We start from the raw sequence: 23,719 nt of genomic DNA, 5'->3' as shown, positions 1-23,719 counted from the left end.
TCTACCGACGGGCGACCGACTGACCTACCTACCGACCGATCGACATGTGCAAAGCAATATACCCCTCTTCTTCGAAGGGGGGCATAATTATTGAATAAATATTTGACCAAATAGCACAGGGTTAGTCACAGAATATAATTGTTTTTAATCTACACCATGTACATGTCATTTGTTTCCATCAAACAGTCAAACACAGACATGTATAATTGTTCAGGTGACATTTCATCAGGAAATTCTAGGAACAAGTTCACACCCATGATAGATTTTCGACAGTCTAAATGTAATTGAAATCTCAACTAGGTACCAATTGCTCATAGGATTTTTCATAAAATGGCCCCCAGACTTGTGCTCTTGGTTAGATAATAAAAGAAGACTGAGTGAGTATTAATCTGGATACACACAACATCATATAGGGTGTTATTTTGTAAAGAAGAACCCTTTATCTAATACAGTGAGGAAAGGTATCATTGTTAAAAGTATTAATATATATAAATATATATATATAAATTATTTCTTATTATTAAATGTATGAATACATTACACCAGCTTCTAAAACCAAATTTTAATGAAGATTAATCATAGAGCTGAAGAAATATCACCATAAAATACCAATTGTAATTGTTTTAACTGCTGAGTTTGAAATAAACCAATTTTTGTGGAATTTTGGAAGTGACCATGTGATCTCAGTCGGTTTAATTCTCGTAAAAGTATTTTAAATTCTTGTAACCCTTAAAAAAATCTCTTGAAAATAATATTTTTTCATGGTTAACTGACTCTAGCTCTAACTATAAAGACAACCCTGACATGCTAAAACAAGATATGTGAGTAGTGAACACCATCAGGCATCTCTTTATTTTAAGCCCAAACAAGTGATATTATTCAACAAGTAGATACAGCCAGAGTTATGGCCCTTGCTTAACATGTGTGTATTATATCTGGTAACAAAGTTTCATTTGAATATCTTGGTCGATGTTTGAGTTATGACCAAGGTTGATGTTTTCAGACATTGAATGACGACATAAACAACAAGGCTATGACAATACTTTTCTTCTTTGAAATACAAATGACCTTAAATTTAATGGAATAGTAACTAAAGTGTGTGTCTATTTTAGGAAAAGAAGTCACAACAATAGCAAGCCAATCTGACACCCAGGGTTCAAATTTAGACTCGCATACTCGAAAAATGCGAGCGACATTTGTAAATTGCGAGTGACTTTTATTCAAGCTCGCAAAATTCTGCGAGTGGCTTTTTCTAGACCACAAAATGTTGAAAGGAAAGTAGAATAAACATGAACTTAACTCCGCTATGTAGTTGAGTGTATACAGCCTATAAGTGGCATGTTTACATAACCAGTATAAAGAAGACAGTACGGAGTCACGCTCTAGTAAGTTTTCAAAAATAGAACAAATACGGAAAAAGCCGAGTTTTATTTCGAATCTTTCCGGAATGCTCCGAGGCGTGCATAAAACAAAGTGAATTCAAATGACGTTATCACCTAACTCAATCATTGGCTAAATTTAGCCCAACTGTCAAAGTTTTTGTTGTCAAAATATGGCCAGCATCTGATGAGTCTTTCCATACTTCCCAAAAAGAATAAGCCATCAACAAGTTCTAGTAGTCGAGTCACTCAAGATTGATACTTTTTAATATTCATAATATGTCTTAGGTGTAAATTTCTACTTTAATTAGACAATATAATTATAAGGGAATAAAGCAAATGATAAAATTGCAAGTTGATTTTTCATTTTGCGAGTTGCCTCAAAAAGCACTCGCAAAATTTTGCGAGTGCTCCTCAAAGTTAAATTCGAACCCTGATACCATGCTGTTTCATTTTTCTCAGTTATTCAAAGAGCTTAACTTTACAAATAACTTTACCATAGTTTGGCAAGAGGAGTCCCTATTATCATATTTACATTTTACAGTTAATCTTATGCCCATTGAATGCATGATGCTGCTAATGACACAATAATAACAACATCATGGCCTGACAGATAAGGTTACAAATGCCTCAAAATTTACCTTTTGGGCTTGATTTATCATTCCAATAATTCAAACATAAATTTTATAAAAAAAATCACCATTTCCACTTCCCCCATGTCTTAAACACTTTTGATTGGAGAGTATAAATAAATGACCAATGGACTGAATGGATTCACTGAGGCGTGTCCAAGGGTAAGATAGATATGGAATATGGCCTTTATTTCCTATACTTTTAAAAAGAATCTAAAAACTATTTTTCTCCCGTATAAAAAAGCTACATTAGGTGTGTTGGTTAGTAAGTGAGTAAAAATACATCCTCCACCTTTGTTTTTACCGGCGTCATGCACTTCACTGGCGCTGGTTCCCTGTGATGAGGACAGGCCACCGCCCATGGTGTTAAATCCCGTTGTGTTGAGGTCGGTTCTGTTGTGAGCAGATGCAGCCTGTAATAAGAGAGTATTCAAATAATACAAAGCAATTACTTGGAAACATGAAATTTGGTTCTTAGATCAATTGCAAAGTGTGTCAAAAAATGTTGTGATGTCATTTAGAAAATAACCAGAAATATAAATATCACAATGTGATGAGACCAGGTTTTCAATGATTGACAGAAGAACTTAAAAGCCTATGTTGTGAGATCTTAAAGTAAGCTGATTTGTTGCATCTTGTGTGTTTGTTTACTCAAACCAATCAAAGATTTCGACATTCCTTTCCTACATACAAAGTTTCTTGACAAGATTTTGAGTTTCAAACATTTTTCTATTTTAAGTTACAGTGACCTTTATCTTGACCCTAGGGGCTCCAAACCCATAAAAGGTCTCCATAAACTTTTCCTATATCAAGTTTAGTCAAAATATGTCAACCCAAACTAAAGATATTCAGTTTCAAACATTTTTTCTATTTACAAAAATAGTGAGGCTTCCATAAACCATTCCTAGGTATCAAGTATGGTCACGATATGTCAAACCAAACTAAAATGATTCAGTACCAATCATTTTTCTATTTTTAGTTACAGTGACCTTGACCTTGATCCTAGGGGCCCCAAACACACTTCTGACATACCAAGTTTGGTCACAATATATTAACGCCAACTTAAGTTAGTACCAACTTTTTTTGTATTTTTAGTAACAATGACTATTACCGTGACCTTAGGGTCCCTATGAAAGGACTCCATAAATCCTTCCTATAAACGAAGTTTGGTCACAATATGTCAACTCTTACTCAAGTTATTCAGTACCAACTCAGGCATCGCTAAAGTTCAGAAAAAGAATCGCTCAATTGGACCAAGCCTCCAATATTTTATTGGTCCAAAATAATATTTGCTGGTTTGAAAACTTGTTGCTAATTTTACATTGACAGAAAATAAAAAGGTAATAAAATATGAATTATTTTTGCAAGGTTTTTGCTCTAAAATAAAATTTAAACAATGCCATTTCTTGACACTCGCACTTTATTCTAATGAAAATTTTGATTGGTCCAATAACATGTTCCAAAGAAGATTTTTGTTTGGAACATTTGGAATTATCCTTTAAAACATTCAATTATTCAAGATAAAAGATCATTCTTTTTTTCAAAACATTGTGTGATAATTACACAGTAATTATAAACATTATTTTGTAACATATTGTTAAGGGAGGCAAATGCTGCATGGTGTTTGTCTAATTGCAGTACACATTCCCACATCTACAAAATACAACATCAGTTCGTAAACAAATGGTTATTTGACAACTCCATTATATATCAGAGAGAACAATTTTTTTTCTTATTTACAGGTAAGACACACCAACCCTATTACTAATGTAGTCGGACTGAGTCATAATTAACCGGTCAGGACTGTTAGACCAACAGTTTTCGCGATGTCTGCCAACTGTTCTACTATTTTTAGTAGAAGTGACATTGACCCCCCCCCCAAAAAAAAATGACCCAATGAAAGGTCTCCATAAAACCTTTCCAACATATAAAGTTACGTTGCAATAAGTCAACCCTAACTAAGTTATTCAGTACCAACCTTTTTTTTCTATTTTTATTTACAGTGACCTTGACCATGACCCTAGGAGCCCTTACGCAATCCCATGAAAGTTCTCCTTAAAATCTTTCTAAATTCCAAGTTTGGCTGCAATATATCAACCATAACTAAAGTTTGTCCTATGGTATTAGTTGTTTGAAATCGCCCGCCTCCCCAAACAATGATGTACGTCATTCTAATGACCAGGTTTCGCTAAAATGTGAAAACCCAGGTAAAAATCACCCTGGTATATTGAATGCTACTTTACTTTTTATCATGCAACAGTTGAAAAATGTGAAAATAACATGATATGTCACTAAAAAGCATTAAGGGAAATCCTTCACTGGACAATTGAACCGTTGAAAAGACTTATCAAGCTATGCTAAATTTGTTTCAGAAAATGTTTTTGAGATCAGAAAACATTTGATTGAAATGGCATCATGATGTTAATGGTTAAATGCAGGGGAGGCTAGTTTCTGTTATTTGTAACTTTGGTTAGAAACTAGGCATAGTATTATATGTGTTTCATACTGCTTCTTTCTTGGCGATATCCAGGTTGTGAATTCCCACCAGCAAACTGTAGTCCATGATCTTAAAACTCTCCAACACCTGAAAATATTTGATAAATGACATGTGAGCTGTGATGTGATTAGGGCTTTCACTCAAGAGATGTAGCAGGGTTTTTCACCCTGTCCTTTTTGGTAGCACCCTTCGGAACTCATATGTTTGTTTGTTTATTTGAGTTTATCAAGGTCTGCCCTCTTTGTTCTTTAACATGCTCGGTGTAAAGCACCGATACACCGGACACAACTTTCCTGGGTTGAACCAGTACTGAGTACACAACTTTTCCAAGCACTACCCTTTAAATGCAGAGCACCTTGTACCAACTTTTAACATCTTCCGGTATGACGCGGCCAGGGATCAAACCCACAACCTCCCGCTCCGTAGGCAGATGCCTTAACCACTAGGCCATGGAGACAGAACTCAAAGAGACCAGCTTGTGCATCCTTCTGCATAAATGTCATATGTGAATAAAGTCTACTTCAAGAAATAAAATGGTTTCAAATTGTTATTCAAGTGGTCTTATTATGTTAATTTCTTTTAGTTTTCAGGTTAAAATTGTCCTGATATTGACATAGGCTATACAAATATTCAAACTCATAGCCCCATTGAGTACGGTTAGCATCAGCAGTCATGCTTCACTTACATTTGTTGAAACAAATGTGGTGGCGCGCGATTTTGATATTTTTCTCTGCCTCTTATCTGAGATATTAAGGGTTTTTTTCAGACTTTTCTCAGATTTTTTTAACTGCTTCCCATCTATGATAGCATCATATACACAGTGATTTTAGTACAGTTGAACAACGCTATTCCGCACACCGTTCATCCGAAATTATCTATTTTGAAATTAATTTCCCGTTCCGATTTTACTACTTCTTTGTTTAACTAAATTTTTGGTCTTTTATCCGAAATCGCTATTCCAAAATAATCACTATTCCGAAGTAAAAATTACGGTCCCGATTTGGTATTTCACACCTATTTATCAATTCTTATTTCAAACCTGATCACGTCATAGTTTTTCACACCATACTGCGATTGCACTTGGGCATCGGCTTAAGGTGACAATTGAGCACAATTAGCGATTGTTAAAGAATGACATTGAGCATGTGTATGTTACAAACATTGATACCGTAGATCCCATATCCAACCACCGAGCGACATCCTTCATCACCGGAATGAGATGATATTTGGAGCAGCAGACAGATGGAAGCAAATTCTATGACTTCATTAACAAACTTGATGGATACGTGACTAAGAAACACATCAACGGAATCAACAGAGTTCAGCGAGACATCACATCATTCTTTAAAAAATAGACCGAAAGATACTGAGTAAACAACATATAATTTCAGTGATAGAAAGATAACTCAAAGCGAGTGTATCATATTGGTAACGTGTAACCCACATTGCAATTTTCACGACTTAGTTTTTCACGTCATCTATAATTCCCGAATGCTGTCATTTGCGGAAAATTGTTAAACTGAAACACTGCTATTCCCAAGTAATTTGTTGGGTCCCTACGATTTCAGATTAACGGTGTTCAACTGTATTTTGTTGGTAGGGTCGGGTAACTGATCCAATTTTTCTTTTAGGCCTATTCTTGGGAGAAAAACTGCATACTATATATCATAAAATTCACTATCCACTTACTCTACAATCCCTCTGTATGGTTTTAACGAGGGCATCGTAGGTGTCTTTTTCCAACATCAGGCCATCTGGATGTAATTCCATGAAATCCAAATCCTGAAAGAGACATATTTGGCACTTTATCAAAGGCTGTAATTCTGAACATGTTTTTACAACAGTTTTGCACCAATCCCATCAAAAATTAGGGAAGGCCCGAGGTACAGTAAAGCAGTTAATATTTTTTCCATCTACAGATTTCCTTAGAAAAATGAAGTCATTGAAATTACAGGTTTTTTTTAACAAGCCCAAATTCTTATATTATTGCTTGACATCAAAATTTTGAACAAGCACTACTATATAAAATCCAGAAATTGAGCAAGCCCGTAAAGCATTTTACCAGTGTAGGGCTTGAAGGCTTATGCCATTTTCAACCACTGAATTGCTTAGATATCATCTGATATGGTTTCCTTTGCCTTGTAACTTATGATGGCATTAACAAATTACCTTCCAAGTGGGAGATTTCTTGTTCCGTTCACTTTTGGAAGCCTTTCTCTTGTATGTGCTTCCTTTCAAATCATATTTCTCATGCATTTTCACTACAGAAGGGAGCATATTGTTCATAACCACAAACCGGATATTCTTGCCACCACACTGGAAAAAGAAACACATCAATTATTAGTTGTGTTGGGAATCGGTTGCAATTTTACTATCGATGATCGGTTCCACTCAAGTAACCGATTATCGATAGTACAATCGGTTTTTAAAATACTAGATAGTACCTGAGTTGCAGTTTTATTCATGTACAATATTAAACTCTTAATCATTATATGCATATACCTTATGTCTATGATTGAAGTTATTAAGTGTTGTTGTATAAAAAATAGTTCATTTTCTTGCTTATTGTGGCTTTCATCAACAATTATGTTAAAGATAACATCATTCTGAACACTTACTAATATTTTTTTTTTTTGATAATCGATTATAACTAAATACTATCGATTGTCGCCGATTTCAGGCCCAACCAATCGATTTTCGATTATAATCGATCATCGGAACATCACTAATTATTAGCATCATGTAATTAAAGAAAGAGTACGAAAAAAATATTGTAAGAGAACGAGAAAATTCAGTGAAATTATTTTTGAGGGTCACAAATCAAATTTTGAAAATTTTCGTATGCAAAAAACAAATATACTTTGAATTAACTGTCCATTTCAGGTTTAGTTAAACAAAATAAAAATAATAACTACTCAGATTATGTATTCTAAAAGGCGATCAAATGATAACCACGTTGACAAACTGAACCCAATGATTTAGGGCTAAGCACACAGCGGGGACTCCAATCTTCATAAAGAGTTATGTCCATATTTTCACAATCCGGATATTCTTGCAATAACATAGGGAATTTTAAGGGCACAGAGCAATACAATAGGGTTATTAGTACTGCGTTTTGATCCAGGAGGTTGTATTCGACAAGAGTAGATTTTTGCAGAGTCCGATTTCAAGAGACGCAAGCCAGGTGAAATCAAAATCAGCAAAAATCCACGAGAGTCGATCAAAGCACAGTACTAATGACCCTTTTATTATATACATTACTGGTTAGATCACTTAAAAGCCACATGTTTTCATAATAAATGTCCTTTTAAAGCCGCACTATTTTGTTTTATGACATCATTTTAACATCGCACAACAATACTTGTTATGATGTGATGTCTCATAAAAAATTGTGATCTGATCTTTTGTCAGCAGTATTGTATTACTGATTTCCAATCATTAACGCAAAAATTGGATCATTCAAAGTCAAAAAATAAAACATTTGTCAAAATGGTCAATCTGTGAAAGCGCAGCTTTAATGGCTCAAAGCATTATTCCTTTGATCTTTATAGAGTTTTATGGGTATATTCACCATCTATATATTCTTGCCAATAAACAGTGAATTAACCGCCTTCGCACACGACAGATATAATTCCTTCTATCTTTATATGGAGTTATGACCGTATTTTCACAATCTTAAAAATAACCATCATAAGATGGCTGGAAAGATAAGATTGATATGCTTACTTGAAAATGACATAACTTTCAAATTAGGAATACAAAATCTTACAACCATTATATAAAGAAATAACTTTCGAAAAGAAAACACTCTTAATAAAGAAAAATTGAACAAAAAACTTTTAATTTTGCAAAATCATAAACAAATGCCTTTGTTCTTTGTATTAAGGTGGAAGAAATTCCCTCATACTGTGAAAAAAAATGTTTACATATCATCTGAATAAGTATAACACTCATGATTCAACCGTACATCAACATGATATGTACAAATTTCAAAATTTATCATAAATTATGAATATGGTTATTTTCCTCTTTAAGCAGACATCAAGAAAACTGTCGATCTGACGGTCCTATCTGGTAAATTTTGACTCGGTCCAACTAAATATGTGATGTGGAAAGTTCGTCTGACTGACAGTTTTCACGAAGCAGATGAAAGCAGAAAGAAAAAACAAGATTATGAAAAGAATCGCAATGAGCGTTGTTTTAAAGACAAATGGAAAAATAGGTCCGAATGACCAAGACTTTTTCTGAACTTTCGCGATATCTGCTTCAAATACTGTGTTAACCCTTTAGCGCATGTATATGAGATAGGCCGACATTTAAGCAAACTTCACAACATTTTTATGCATATAACTTCACTTTATATTAATCATATATGCCAAAATTTGATGTACATAGTTCAAAATTGAAGAAACTTACCTGGTAACAGTAAAGACCATAGAATTTTGGTAGCAATGTTCTTGGATTCTGGTTAAGATTCTAAAATAGAGCAAATGAGTAAGTATTAGAAATTCTTAACAGTGTCTACATCTTCTAATATTTATAGTGAATATCTTATAGAAATACTAAAGACTGTCTACATATTCATCTACAGTGGATCTTATAGAAATACTATCTACATTTATTCATCTTCAGTGGGTATCTTATAGAAATACTAAATACTATATACATATTCATGTACATCGGATATCTTATAGAAATACGAATTACAGTCTACATCTTCAATTATAGTGTATGTCTTATAAAAAACACTTTCAACTTATTCATCTCCATTGGGTAGCTCATATAAATACCATCTTTATATTCATATACATCGGATATCTCGTAAAAAAACTAAATACTATTACTATCTACAAATTCATCTATATTTCATTTCTTATAGAAAAACATTTTACTTAAAACCAGAGTGCTAAATAAACACAAGCCCGCAAGCTTTTATACAGCAGGGCTTGTTAAGAATGTCGATGCCAAGCACAGAATTCGGGCTTGTTCACCCAAAGTCTAATTTCAATGTTTGAAAAACAAAACAAATTTCGGGAAATATTGCTATATGTTCATCAACCCACCATATAATACCCAGGAAGCAACTTTTGAAGGAAGTTGGCCTCTTTATGCTGGGCAGTTTTGATTATAAACTCATCATCCGCGGAGATGTAGAATATACTTCCGCCGGCACCCGGATTTGTAAGCTCCGTCATGGGATCATCACATAGCGACAACTGAAATTTGAAACATGATTTGAAAGTGGAAAACATAGTTTGAAATGGGAAACATGATTTGAAAGTGGGAAACATAGTTTGAATGTGGGAAACATGATTTGAAAGTGGGAGACATAATTTGAATGTGGGAAACATAATTTGAATGTGTGATACATGATTTGAAAGTGGAAAACATAATTTGATGTGGAAAACATGATTTGAAATTGGGAAACATAATTTGAATGTGGGAAACATGATTTGAAATTGGGAAACATGATTTGAAAGTGGGAAACATAATTTGAATGTGGAAAACATGATTTGAAATTGGGAAACATAATTTGAATGTGGGAAACATTATTTGAAATTGGGAAACATGATTTGAAATTGGGAAGCATAATTTGAATGTGGGAAACATGATGTGAAATGAGAATTTGGGCATCTTTTATAGCTTTAAACAGGAATTCTTATCATCCCTCTAGATGTGAAAATACTGTTGCTTGCATCTGGGATTATTAGTTCGGACATTGGATCATCCCGAATGGAAATGCTAACTTGTGACTGTGTAAACATATATCGAGGGCTCAACGCAATAGATTTGTAACTCCATTATTTTTTTCATAAATTGGTGTTATGGCAATTTTTACATGCTTTAACAGTTTTCCATCTGTCATAAAAATATTTTTGAAAAATATTGATTTTTAAGTACTTAAAATGAAAAATTGTCCAAACTAACAAACAGCATTGTTATGTTCAAATATATCAAACACAAATAAATTAAGAATTTTTTCCTTCTCATTAATAATTTTGAAAAATTGGAGCTATGACAGTATTGCATTGAGCCCTCAATATATAAATCCAGTTTACAGGGTAACACAAGTTCTTTAAAGTGCACAGCGGGATAGTATATCATATGCTGCAACATTTTTTGAGATTGAGGCAAACTAACCATTCCAAATGGAATCCTTTATTTTTCAGTTACAGTTTAGGAAAGTATAAACTTTTGCATGTACTGTACACTGTACATTCCTTGGAAAATAACGTCCATTTCATTGGTTTCAGTTTTGAAAATACATACAAACTGCTTTCTACAACAAAATCTGAAAATTTTAGATACGGTACTGTTTATTTAGGATTTAATTATATCATACTCTGTTTTTAAAAAAGTTTTTGTTCACATAAAAAAATCTTACCATAAAGTCATCAGGTCTTATATTGAACAGCTCCCGAAAGTATCGAAAGGCCATCGGAGCGTACGTCTTGAAGCGAAAGTCACTGTAATGATGTGCAGGGGTCATGTTGCTGCCTTCGCTGTAAAGGAATTCTCACTTTTTAACTCACATACGGGACAAGTTTACCAAAGGCTAATTCTACACCATTTTTTCTATTTTTAGTAACAGTGACCTTGACCTTGAATCTAGAGACCCCAAACGCAATCCCATGAAAGGTATCCATAAACTCTTTCTATAAACCAAGTTTGGTCAAGATATGTCAACCCTTACTAAAGTTATTCAGTTTCATAGGTGAATTTGATGCCACCCAGCCGAACAACGACATTCGTCATTCTAATAACCAGGTTTTCACATAAATGCTTTAGTGCAGAGCCTTATTAAAAGTAATAGGGAAGACATTCTCGCCCTTTTTGTGGGAAAAAAAACATGTTTTTTTCAGTTTTGTGAAAAAAATATTTGAGTACCTTTTCAAACATTTTGGGACCAAATGGAGTAAAATCAATAAAAGCAGTAAATATATCACACAAAAACATCATTTAATGAATCATAAGATACTCGCTATATAATTATGATTTATTTTAGAAAAGGGGGAAATTTCAGAAGATTTTAGGAAAAAAATAGAGTCTGACTGGGTGTTAGCTATGGCAAAGAAGGGTAAAATGGTCCTGCAGTGTACAAGTTCAATCACACTTGGGCAGTGTGTGAGTTACTGTTTTGAACCACATTTCAAGTACAATGTTCAATAACTAGTGTGAAAATAAGTGAGTGAATAGCATTGCCTTTTATCCACACAATAGTGAAGAATGAATAAGCTCCGCCTTCTTGATACTACTCTGTTATGGGAGATAACGTATGAACGTAAACAAAGAAAACAATCTCCAACATGGTGCATATTTAAAAAACTTCACTGAAGGGTCATTGAATACCAGGAAATTATACATATGCCTAATTGACATAAGAATCTTAAGTCAACAGGGCTTCCGTTAAAGGAAGTTTGGAAGTAAATTACTCCCTAGAAATGGATTAAAGCTGCACTCTCACAGATTGAATGTTTTGACAACTTTTTATTTTTTGTCTTGTCCAGAACGAGCCATTTTTGCAAAATTCCATGCATAGAAACCAGTTATAAGACTGAGCACCGATAAAATATTATTATATCACAGATTTTTATATCTATAATAAAAAAATTGATATTTCTTGCATTTTTCTTAAACTGTTAGCCATAAAACATCAATTTTCGAAAGAGGAAATATGAAATCTTCGATCTGTTCTTTTGACAGCAATCTTTTACATTTTGCTTGCAAATCTTCACACAAAAAAATGCCCTTTCCAAGACAAAAAATAAATAAGTTATAAAATGGTATATCTGTGATAGTGCAGCTTTAACACGTGGAAAATCGATTCTTTTGAAGTACAATAACTTCCATATTTTTGAAGAAAACATCCAGAGTTGAAAGCTTGGAAGTTCAAAATATCAAAACTTTTTGTCAATATTACTTTTATGGTCACAATTTCAATCAGTTTAACTGTTTTTAAGTGAAATGAATTATTATAATATTATAAGTCTGTGAATTAGGCAAGTTAAAGAACTTTGCAAGTTATTTGATTTTTGATATACTTGTTGAAAAATAGCTAAAAAAGATATTGTATTCCGGAGAATTAGAACCTCCACATTTCAGTGTAAAACTTCCAAAATGGATTGACAGAAAGTTAATACTTCAAATTCTTAATGGAAGCCCTAATTCAATTTCCAACAAGAGTTCTGTAGAGCAAATGCTACGCTTGTCTGTTGTGTTGTTTTTTCTGAGTGGAATAAGGAGAAGAACTTATTAGGGCCAGGCGTATAGGCCTCGCGTTACAATGAGAATCCAATATTGTCTCTGGCAACATTTATACCAAGTTCCATTTGAATATATCTTAAAACAATTTTAGAGAATAGCCACAGATGCAGTTTTAGCAGGCTGATAACATGGGTGAAAGTTGCAAATTTTCAAAATACTGAAAAATTGAGCTGGGGGCAGGGGGGCGCAGGGCCCCTGGTGGGTCCAGGAATTAAGCATTTTAAAACACATTTCAAAGCCTTTCCTGTCTTTTTATCAATCAAATCTATGTTGTATATTTTAATATTTCTGGCAGCTTTTGTCAACATACATGTACATAAGGCCCCTGAAAGAAACATCCCTCAATACTTCAATTCTTGCTCATTAATCAAGAATTCATTTAACTCTGTAACTCATTCAATAAAAGTTAAAAAATGAAAAACAATACAATTAAAGAATAGAGTTTTGTATTTTTATCAAGTTACCAATCGGACAATTTCACACTTTTGACAGACATTGCCACCTCCATTTGTTTTCCGCAGGCTGTTCAAGCTCTTTAGTATTATACCCTGGGGGTACAAACTTCATTGTTCAATTTTGAAAGCAGTATTTCGATTTATTTCATTGTTTATTTTTGACTCCAATTTGCGGTATGTCGTAAAAGTCGTAAAGGATCCTGACATTCGGAACTCCTCGGCCATTTTATCGAAAACAACCTCGGATGTATGCCGGTACATCTGTTGAAGTAGTTCGTAAAATTTTGAATTATATCATTAGTTAAATGTAGTGTTTTAGAGTTGTATTTATTGATCTAAGTTTAAATTTATTGTCATTGAATTGTATTATAGCAAACATAATGAAGAATCCCAAGAGTTAAGTCACAAAGTTTAACTGCTAAATAAAATTACTACGCGATCTACTTGCAGCGGACTTAAACGTACCACTTTTTGAGTGTGTAAACCTTCCAAATACATCCGAGGTTGTTTTCGATAAAATGGCCGAGGAGCTCCGAATGGGATCCTGACCGAAAATATTCGGCGAAACCCGGCTTTTTCCGCCATCCAAGTTTTTGTTGGCGCGGAAACTGCCGAGATTATTCGGAGAACATTGGAATGACAATGCTTTTTACGAAAAGAAACGACTATTTTCGGAAACCTTCGGCTGATATCGCCGAAATTTTCTTACCACTTATGGGAACGCTATTTATAGAACGAAATAGGGAAACCAGAAAATTCAACTTTGTTTTATCTTCGATTTTGAGTGGATCGCGATGTTGATGATGGGGTTTGGGGTACCCCCCCCCCCCCCCCCGGAAAAACTCCCCCGATTTACACGATTTAGAAAAATGACACCTGAGAAGACCGAAAATACGGAATTCCGTATTAATACGGAAAACTTTCACCCATGTGATAATGACACCAAGTGTATACCTCACAATACCTAAAATTTTATCTCTGAAAAAACAAACAAGCGGTTTAAAGTTGGCAAAATACAAAAATTGTATAGTGGGGCAGGGTTTCTGTTTAAGGAAGTTTGGAAGTATATTTCTCCCTAGAAATGGGTTAAAACTGGATTTCCTGGAAGTACAAAAACTTCCACAATGTTGAAGAAAACTTTCAAAGTTGAAAGCTTGTAAGTTCAAAACATCAAAACCTGGTGTCAATATTACTTTTATGGTCACAATTTCAATCAGTCTTCAAGTAAAATTAATTAAAATAATATAAATCTGTGAATTTGGCAAGTTATAGTTGCAAATTATTTTATTTTTAACATCTTAGTTGAAAAAAATAGTGAAAAAAAATAATTAAGATATTGTATTCAGGAGGTTTAAACTTCCTAATTTTGGTGAAAAACTTCCGATATTGATGAACAGGAAGTTCATACTACCAGTTTCAAATTCTTAATGGAGGCCCTGGTGCGGGTTTAACTTTGTTTTTTGCTTCTCTTTGAAATAAACATCTAAAGGGGGACAGTACAATCTGAAAGCGCATGCTTGGGTTGGAATGTATGTTTTTAAGAAATAGCTCTAACTTACCCAGGAAAGAAAACACTCTGAACAACTCCGAAATCCTGCATGAGCAAATCCCTCTCAGCTTTCGCAGACAAACCTCCCACACTCTGCCCAATCCCTAACTGTATGGCAGCCTGCAGCTCACTCGTAGGTTTCTGTAGAAATAGAATACAAGATTTAGACTTGATCAAGTGTTTACAGCATCTTATTTAAAAACAACATCGGTTCAAAGAAATTGTTTTCAGTCATCAAAAGTAAAATCTTGATGCTCATTTCCTATACAGTCAATTTTATTATATTATAAGAACTGGTATAAATACAGAGTTCCCACTTACTATTTTTTTCAAGGGTAAACTTACCGCCTGGGAACAAAAATTGGGGGTAAAATGCAATTTTGGGGGTTATGAAATAAATCAATATATTATTTATTTTTATTGAAAAGTTACATTATAAAAAATTGTTGGTTTTGTATTGAAGTTACACCTTAACAACTATTTAAATTCCTGTCAATCAAACTCTATTGTCTACAGGTTACATTTCTGAACTGCCCTTTGGATGACTTCATCCACGTCTGTCCCATGTTATTTCATGTAATAGTCAATTGTCATCCTGTTTTCAATTTTTTGACCAGACGCCTGCTTGTGAACTTGCTAATGTGTCTATTCTGCGATGAAAATCCCCTTTCACAAGGCACAAATGCAGATGGAATTCCCGCATGTAGATTGGTTACAATGTTTTGCTGCTTATCATTCATTTTGCCAGACGCAAAAACTTATAACCTGTTTACATTGTAATGAAGTCACTGGGGCTAGATAGTATTTGTTATTTCTATTTTTAGAATACGGTGTGGGATTCCAACGAAATTAATATTTGCCCCCGTGATTTTTGAATGCTTGCGATCTCGTACCGGGTGAAAAATGTATGTCTCTGAAACTCTGAAATAAACATACAGTAAAACTGCGATCGCTCGAGGTCGCCAGGGACCGAGCCAAAACCTCGAGGCAACCGATGTTTCGAACGACCCGATTTTCAATTTTCCAGTTTGATATGAAATATCTTTCAGTGTATTTTAAGTTTGAAGTCGTCAAACAGACTGTTTAAATACACCGATTATGTGTTGCGTTGTGGAAATCGCTAATATGTTGACGTAAACTAAATGTAAAACGCAAAAGAAAAAACAATAAATGAATAAATAGAAATGTTTATTTTAACAAAAAAGCACATTTTCGTAACAAGCAACATTTAAATGAGAGAACATATTGTGGCATTAGTCAGATTAAAGTTTCGCAAAATCAAAGATTGTTGATTGGCGCATCTTGTCGGTTTCGCGAAACTGTTCAATCGTAATGTGACGTGACAGCGTACAGAGCGTCTGAAGATCACGGTCAGCATCGGCAGTGAATTCAAAAGACCTTTTGACCACATCTAAAGCGTTATCTTCTCGTCATTAACTTCTCATAATTATCATCTCAAATGCCCATATCAACTCATATCGATTATGCGTTAACAGTGCAAAAACGGTTTTTCACACCTTATCAAATTGCCTTTCAACAGTCATTGCAATTTTAACTACTTGCGAAAATTTTAACACCTAGCAATTGTTTGTTTATTTTGGAACACGCGTCCGGGAAAAAGTGTGAAATTATGTCCTCGAGGGAGCCATAAGGTTTTGTGCACGATTTGTGTACTTGGGACCAAGGATATTGCTCGACTGCTCGACATAATTAGGTTTCGATGCAGCGTGGGTATATTTTATATGAAAATAGAAGGAAAAAAGTTCGGGACCAAGCCCCAAATGTTGTCAACAATAAGAGAAAAAGGACCCTCAGCTGGAAATGTACAGGTAAAACTCGTCATACATGTTCACCTTGCAGCCATCACAGCTGGGTTACTAAGATATGACAATCTGTGGGTTTTGACCATTTTTGATCAAACTGGTTTCAGTTATAGAAAATGACTAAAACAATATACAATTTCGGTCCAAAAAGCCAGTAAAGAATGTTATATACACAAACCTTGTTTGTCCTGAACACATTCTCAAAAATCCCAATAAAAAGTTTTAAGGTAATCAATAAACCGACATGATCACAGTACCTTTTTATATGTAACAAGTCCTGTCTTTTCATTGTATCTGCGATGTCCAATCTTGCGTTCTCGGTCCTTAGGAACAGCCCCGGACCCTTTACCATGGCTACTGCCTGCATCTGATTGACCGCTCTGTGAACAGAATAAAAAGTTTAAGAGCAGCCCCTGAACCTTTACCATAACCCATAGGCATCTGACTGACCGCTCTGTGAACAGAATAAACAGTTTTAGAGCAGCCTCGGACACCTTTACCATGGCTACTGCCTGCATTGGATTGACCGCTCTGTGAACAGAATAAATAGTTTAAGAGCAGCCTCGGACACCTTTATCATGGCTACTGCCTGCATTGGATTGACCGCTCTGTGAACAGAATAAATAGTTTAAGAGCAGCCTCGGACACATTTATCATGGCTACTGCCTGCATTGGATTGACCGCTCTGTGAACAGAATAAACAGTTTAAGAGCAGCCTCGGACACATTTATCATGGCTACTGCCTGCATTGGATTGACCGCTCTGTGAACAGAATAAATAGTTTAAGAGCAGCAGCGGACACATTTATCATGGCTACTGCCTGCATTGTATTGACCGCTCTGTGAACAGAATAAATAGTTTAAGACCAGCCTCAGACACCTTTACCATGGCTACTGCCTGCATTGTATTGGCTGTTCTGTGAACAGAATAAACAGTTTCAGAGCAGCCTCGGAAACCTTTACCATGGCTACTGCCTGCATTGGATTGACCGCTCTGTGAACAGAATAAACAGTTTAAGACCAGCCTCAGACACCTTTATCATGGCTACTGCCTGCATTGGATTGACCGCTCGGTGAACAGAATAAATAGTTTAAGAGCAGCCTCGGACACCTTTATCATGGCTACTGCCTGCATTGGATTGACCGCTCGGTGAACAGAATAAATAGTTTAAGACCAGCCTCGGACACCTTTATCATGGCTACTGCCTGCATTGGATTGACCGCTCTATGAACAGAATAAACAGTTTTAGAGCAGCCTCGGACACTTTTATCATGGCTACTGCCTGCATTGGATTGACCGCTCTGTGAACAGAATAAACAGTTTAAAAGCAGCCTCGGACACCTTTATCATGGCTACTGCCTGCATTGGATTGACCGCTCTGTGAACAGAATAAATAGTTTAAGGGCAGCCTCGGACACATTTATCATGGCTACTGCCTGCATTGTATTGACCGCTCGGTGAACAGAATAAATAGTTTAAGACCAGCCTCAGACACCTTTATCATGGCTACTGCCTGCATTGTATTGGCTGTTCTGTGAACAGAATAAACAGTTTCAGAGCAGCCTCGGAAACCTTTACCATGGCTACTGCCTGCATTGGATTGACCGCTCTGTGAACAGAATAAATAGTTTAAGACCAGCCTCGGACACCTTTATCATGGCTACTGCCTGCATTGGATTGACCGCTCTGTGAACAGAATAAACAGTTTATTACCAGCCTCGGACACCTTTATCATGGCTACTGCCTGCATTGGATTGACCGCTCTGTGAACAGAATAAATAGTTTAAGAGCAGCCTCGGACACATTTATCATGGCTACTGCCTGCATTGGATTGACCGCTCTGTGAACAGAATAAACAGTTTAAGAGCAGCTTCAGACACCTTTATCATGGCTACTGCCTGCATTGGATTGACCGCTCTGTGAACAGAATAAATAGTTTAAGAGCAGCCGCGGACACATTTATCATGGCTACTGCCTGCATTGTATTGACCGCTCTGTGAACAGAATAAATAGTTTAAGACCAGCCTCAGACACCTTTACCATGGCTACTGCCTGCATTGTATTGGCTGTTCTGTGAACAGAATAAACAGTTTCAGAGCAGCCTCGGAAACCTTTACCATGGCTACTGCCTGCATTGGATTGACCGCTCTGTGAACAGAATAAACAGTTTAAGACCAGCCTCAGACACCTTTATCATGGCTACTGCCTGCATTGGATTGACTGCTCGGTGAACAGAATAAATAGTTTAAGAGCAGCCTCGGACACCTTTATCATGGCTACTGCCTGCATTGGATTGACCGCTCGGTGAACAGAATAAATAGTTTAAGACCAGCCTCGGACACCTTTATCATGGCTACTGCCTGCATTGGATTGACCGCTCTGTGAACAGAATAAATAGTTTAAGACCAGCCTCGGACACCTTTATCATGGCTACTGCCTGCATTGGATTGACTGCTCGGTGAACAGAATAAATAGTTTAAGACCAGCCTCGGACACCTTTATCATGGCTACTGCCTGCATTGGATTGACCGCTCGGTGAACAGAATAAATAGTTTAAGACCAGCCTCGGACACCTTTATCATGGCTACTGCCTGCATTGGATTGACCGCTCTATGAACAGAATAAACAGTTTTAGAGCAGCCTCGGACACTTTTATCATGGCTACTGCCTGCATTGGATTGACCGCTCTGTGAACAGAATAAACAGTTTAAGACCAGCCTCGGACACCTTTATCATGGCTACTGCCTGCATTGGATTGACCGCTCTGTGAACAGAATAAATAGTTTAAGGGCAGCCTCGGACACATTTATCATGGCTACTGCCTGCATTGTATTGACCGCTCGGTGAACAGAATAAATAGTTTAAGACCAGCCTCAGACACCTTTACCATGGCTACTGCCTGCATTGTATTGGCTGTTCTGTGAACAGAATAAACAATTTCAGAGCAGCCTCGGAAACCTTTACCATGGCTACTGCCTGCATTGGATTGACCGCTCTGTAAACAGAATAAACAGTTTAAGACCAGCCTCGGACACCTTTATTATGGCTACTGCCTGCATTGGATTGACCGCTCTGTGAACAGAATAAACAGTTTAAGGGCAGCCTCGGACACCTTTATCATGGCTACTGCCTGCATTGGATTGACCGCTCTGTGGACAGAATAAATAGTTTAAGACCAGCCTCGGACACATTTATCATGGCTACTGCCTGCATTGGATTGACCGCTCTGTGAACAGAATAAACAGTTTTAGAGCAGCCTCGGACACCTTTACCATGGCTACTGCCTGCATTGGATTGACCGCTCGGTGAACAGAATAAATAGTTTAAGAGCAGCCTCGGACACCTTTATCATGGCTACTGCCTGCATTGGATTGACCGCTCTGTGAACAGAATAAACAGTTTAAGGGCAGCCTCGGACACCTTTATCATGGCTACTGCCTGCATTGGATTGACCGCTCTGTGAACAGAATAAACAGTTTAAGAGCAGCCTCGGACACCTTTATCATGGCTACTGCCTGCATTGGATTGACCGCTCTGTGAACAGAATAAACAGTTTAAGAGCAGCCTCGGACACCTTTATCATGGCTACTGCCTGCATTGTATTGACCGCTCAGTGAACAGAATAAATAGTTTAAGAGCAGCATGGGACCCTTTACCATGGCTACTGCCTGCATTGTATTGGCTGTTCTGTAAACAGAATAAACAGTTTAAGAGCAGCCTCGGACACCTTTATCATGGCTTCTGCCTGCATTGGATTGACCGCTCTGTGAACAGAATAAATAGTTTAAGAGCAGCCTCGGACACCTTTATCATGGCTACTGCCTGCATTGGATTGACCGCTCTGTGAACAGAATAAACAGTTTAAGAGCAGCCTCGGACACCTTTATCATGGCTACTGCCTGCATTGGATTGACCGCTCTGTGAACAGAATAAATAATTTAAGAGCAGCCTGCATTGGATTGACTGTTCTGTGAATATATAAATAGTTTGACTGTTCAACAGCCAATTGTATAAAACTGATAAGGTGTCCATAGGTTATCTTTAGGCCAATTGATAGTAGTCCATTATTGCATAAATACAACAGTACGCATTATTACATTTTCAACAAATATTACGATAGTGTACTTGCTTGATTCTAAGAATCATAATAAATTATACCACAGGAATTTTAATCAAATTAAATCATACTACTTGAATGTATATTGTTTCAGATATCATAACACATTAATGAAGTTATATCAGATTTACAGTGTCTGATTGAACTTCGTTATTTATTGATAATTAAATCGACTTACCTCAGACATTTGAGTTTTTATCTGTCTCAGAGCTGAAAGTAAAATAGAAGGAAAGTTTAAGGATGTTTTCCAAAAACATGTTTTTGACTCACATTTGACATGAAAGACGCAAGAAAATGAAATATTTTGATCAGCTTCGTTTTTGCTTCCTTGTCTAACTTCAATCCAATTGCCACTTGAACCTGACCAGCAGGCCTTAAAATGACACAAATAAATAAAGGCTGGTAAAACTTACCAAACTGGGCAATCAAGCAAGTTTTAGAACAAAAAAGTAACATTTCATGTCTAGTTAACAAAAAATAAAACAGGTCGCCTATAAAAGAAAATCAATAAAATATTAATGTCGCTTCCTTTAATATATATATATAAATAAGACATATAGGCTTATATATAAGCTACTTTGTCCTTTTTTCAAGTTCATGCAAAATTCAAACAGCTTCGTCCCTACTCATGTTTTTTTTGCATGTAGGGGAAGTGGCCCTAGGCTTTTAGGATGGGTAAAAACCACACATTGTTTATCAATTTAGGGGGGAAGAGCGTGATTTTTTCCAAAAAGAGGACATTCACTTGATATATTTAATATGGTATAAGTACATCACTATCAGTCTATGTAAAAAACTACTAAATTTAACATCTCCACACATCTCTCACATGATAACAAAGGTTGATCAGTGGTTGATACTGTTTCTGAAGAAGCAGCAGTTTTGTCAGAAGCCAACAAACATGCACACTGGTCTGCAGTTTTATCAACATCAACAGAGTCTATTTGATTTTCAATGATATCTTCAGAGAGACTTACATATTCGGAGCTATTTGTGTCATAGGAGTGTCAGCGGTAACTTTTTGGGCTGCGAAAGAATAATTTTATGTTGGCTTGTTTCTGATCTTTTTTCAATTTTTGATAATAAATTTCTTATTTTGAGACATGTTTGTAACGTTTGAAAGTGGTCTGAGAAGGATGTCTTTAAAAAGTGCTTAATCAATTAAACTTATTATCAAGCGCTGAATTATTCGATAAAAAGGTTTCATACTTTTATTTTGTGGTAAGATTCGAACATCTGTTAACATCGTAATTTGCCAGCCTTCTGTTTTTGTGAGAAAATTGTTCTAACAAAACATGCCTTCTCGGGGGTAAGCGGAGGGGTGAAGTCTGTTATGTAAGGAAACAAATTCTGCTTCTACAAAGCAAAACCTAGTGTGCTTGAAAAACTGACATTAGATTAAAAAAATATATATATATTTCATAATAGGCTTACTTTTGAGACAGACAGCATCATAAAAAACACACCATCCTCAACCTTTTTTTTATTAAGATTTCCGATTTTGTTTATTTTTATCTTATTAATTGCCAGACAGACAGGTCATATTTCTCACATGTCCACCATGATTTTTAATTCCCACATACTTCAGGCAAGATGGATATTTCAAAGAGTGGAATCGTTGATATAAACGCGAACAGTTATTTGCTTATAATTAAGAAGGAAAATAAATAAAGAAAACAACAAAATTGACAAGAAAAAAAGTCACCTGACACATCCAAGTCGGTTGAGGCATCCATTTTATAAATGACGTAAGTTCTTCAAAACTGGAAGTAAATTTGGCATTTTGGCTTTACATTGATAAGCTCGGCTGACAAATCAGTTCAAAATTAAGCCTAAAATATGAGCTAAAATTGAGAATAGTTCTAACAGAATTTGGGTGTTTTTGACGCATTGCGCATGCGCTAATATTTCAATCGGTGACTATTAAACTATTGATCCGTGGAAACGGCGTATGTTGGTTACGATGAACTAATTTAGGGTATGAAAAATTAAGTTGCAAGCAGACTGCATGTATAGGTTACACACCACCATTGTCATTTCCTCTACAATTCAATGTGAAATGATTATTTTTAAACAACATTTAAAGACATTTCGAGCGAATGCAGACTATGATAAACATATATATTCTTAAAGTACAAGCTTTAAATTACCGTTTAAGCCCATAAAAAGGGGGGTCAAGTTATTCCTAAGAAAAATCTCTCCACTTGAAAAATAAACTCTAAAAATTGCACAGTCCGCCATGACAGTTCTTCCAAAATGACCTTTCAACTATAGGGCAGCAGTTTATGCTTAAATCACTATTATAAATGATAAATCGAGCAATAATAGATACTCAAGGTATAGAAGTTTCAGGAATAATGATATATTTTTTATTTACAGTGTATTGAGCATGTGAAAACATGTATCAGTCATAAAAACATTATTTTTTATTGAGAATTTTCCACACAGCCGAGATACATATGACGCAATGGTGACGTAATACCTGTATGTTATATACTTCTTTTACGCAAAACACATGCACATTAGCTTATATTCACCAGGGACCAAATATCCGCCCGCATAAATTGATTCCTTGGTTTAAAACATCTACTCAGAAAATCCATCAAAGTATCCTACCAAAGTTATCTTGAAGACATTCTCGACATTGCATGCAAGGATTAAACCTCCAAACCTAACACGAAAAAGCTATTTACGCTTTTCAAGCATTCAAAACAAGATTCGGACCACCAGGACGACACAGCAAAAGCAACTATCCTAAATGAGCAATTCCAGTCAGTTTTTAGCCCAAAATCTCCCAATAGTCTCAGGTCCCTTTGTAACATGAAACTCCAAGACATCCCTTACCCTGGCAAACTTCAAAAAACAATGCCAGACATAACAGTCACAGCAAAGGGGATTCAGAGAAACTTATATCAAACTTGAATCCCCACAAAGCATCAGGCCCAGATTAGATTAAGCCTGTCATCCTGAAAAAACCTTTCGACTTCATTGTCACCAATTCT

The 23,719-nt window shown here is 35.8% G+C and overlaps 1 protein-coding gene across 7 annotated transcripts in view; it reads right to left on the bottom strand.

Annotated features, from left to right (window-relative positions):
- Window positions 1–22,652, bottom strand: part of LOC128221373 (phosphatidylinositol 4-phosphate 5-kinase type-1 alpha-like) — a 54,167-nt gene extending 31,515 nt beyond the window's left edge. For 6 of the 7 annotated variants that reach the window (XM_052929979.1, XM_052929976.1, XM_052929975.1 and 3 more), the window contains exons 1-11: window positions 22,423–22,652; window positions 20,896–20,927; window positions 16,858–16,980; window positions 14,788–14,918; window positions 10,894–11,011; window positions 9,572–9,724; window positions 8,925–8,984; window positions 6,678–6,824; window positions 6,198–6,290; window positions 4,518–4,595; window positions 2,304–2,424 (exon numbers count right to left, since the gene is read on the bottom strand). In XM_052929979.1, the coding sequence (XP_052785939.1) occupies window positions 2,304–2,424; window positions 4,518–4,595; window positions 6,198–6,290; window positions 6,678–6,824; window positions 8,925–8,984; window positions 9,572–9,724; window positions 10,894–11,011; window positions 14,788–14,918; window positions 16,858–16,980; window positions 20,896–20,927; window positions 22,423–22,453 (1,087 nt within the window). In that variant the 5' untranslated portion in view covers window positions 22,454–22,652. The remainder of the gene's footprint in view (window positions 1–2,303; window positions 2,425–4,517; window positions 4,596–6,197; window positions 6,291–6,677; window positions 6,825–8,924; window positions 8,985–9,571; window positions 9,725–10,893; window positions 11,012–14,787; window positions 14,919–16,857; window positions 16,981–20,895; window positions 20,928–22,422) is intronic. The other variant, XM_052929978.1, reaches the window with a different exon arrangement.
- Window positions 22,653–23,719: the final 1,067 nt, after the last annotated feature.

Source organism: Mya arenaria, chromosome 16 (assembly GCF_026914265.1).
Source record: "Mya arenaria isolate MELC-2E11 chromosome 16, ASM2691426v1".
NCBI classification, from domain to species: domain Eukaryota; kingdom Metazoa; phylum Mollusca; class Bivalvia; order Myida; family Myidae; genus Mya; species Mya arenaria.
The sequence above is the reverse complement of the archived record's forward strand: the minus strand, read 5'-3'. Positions and strand labels throughout refer to the sequence as shown.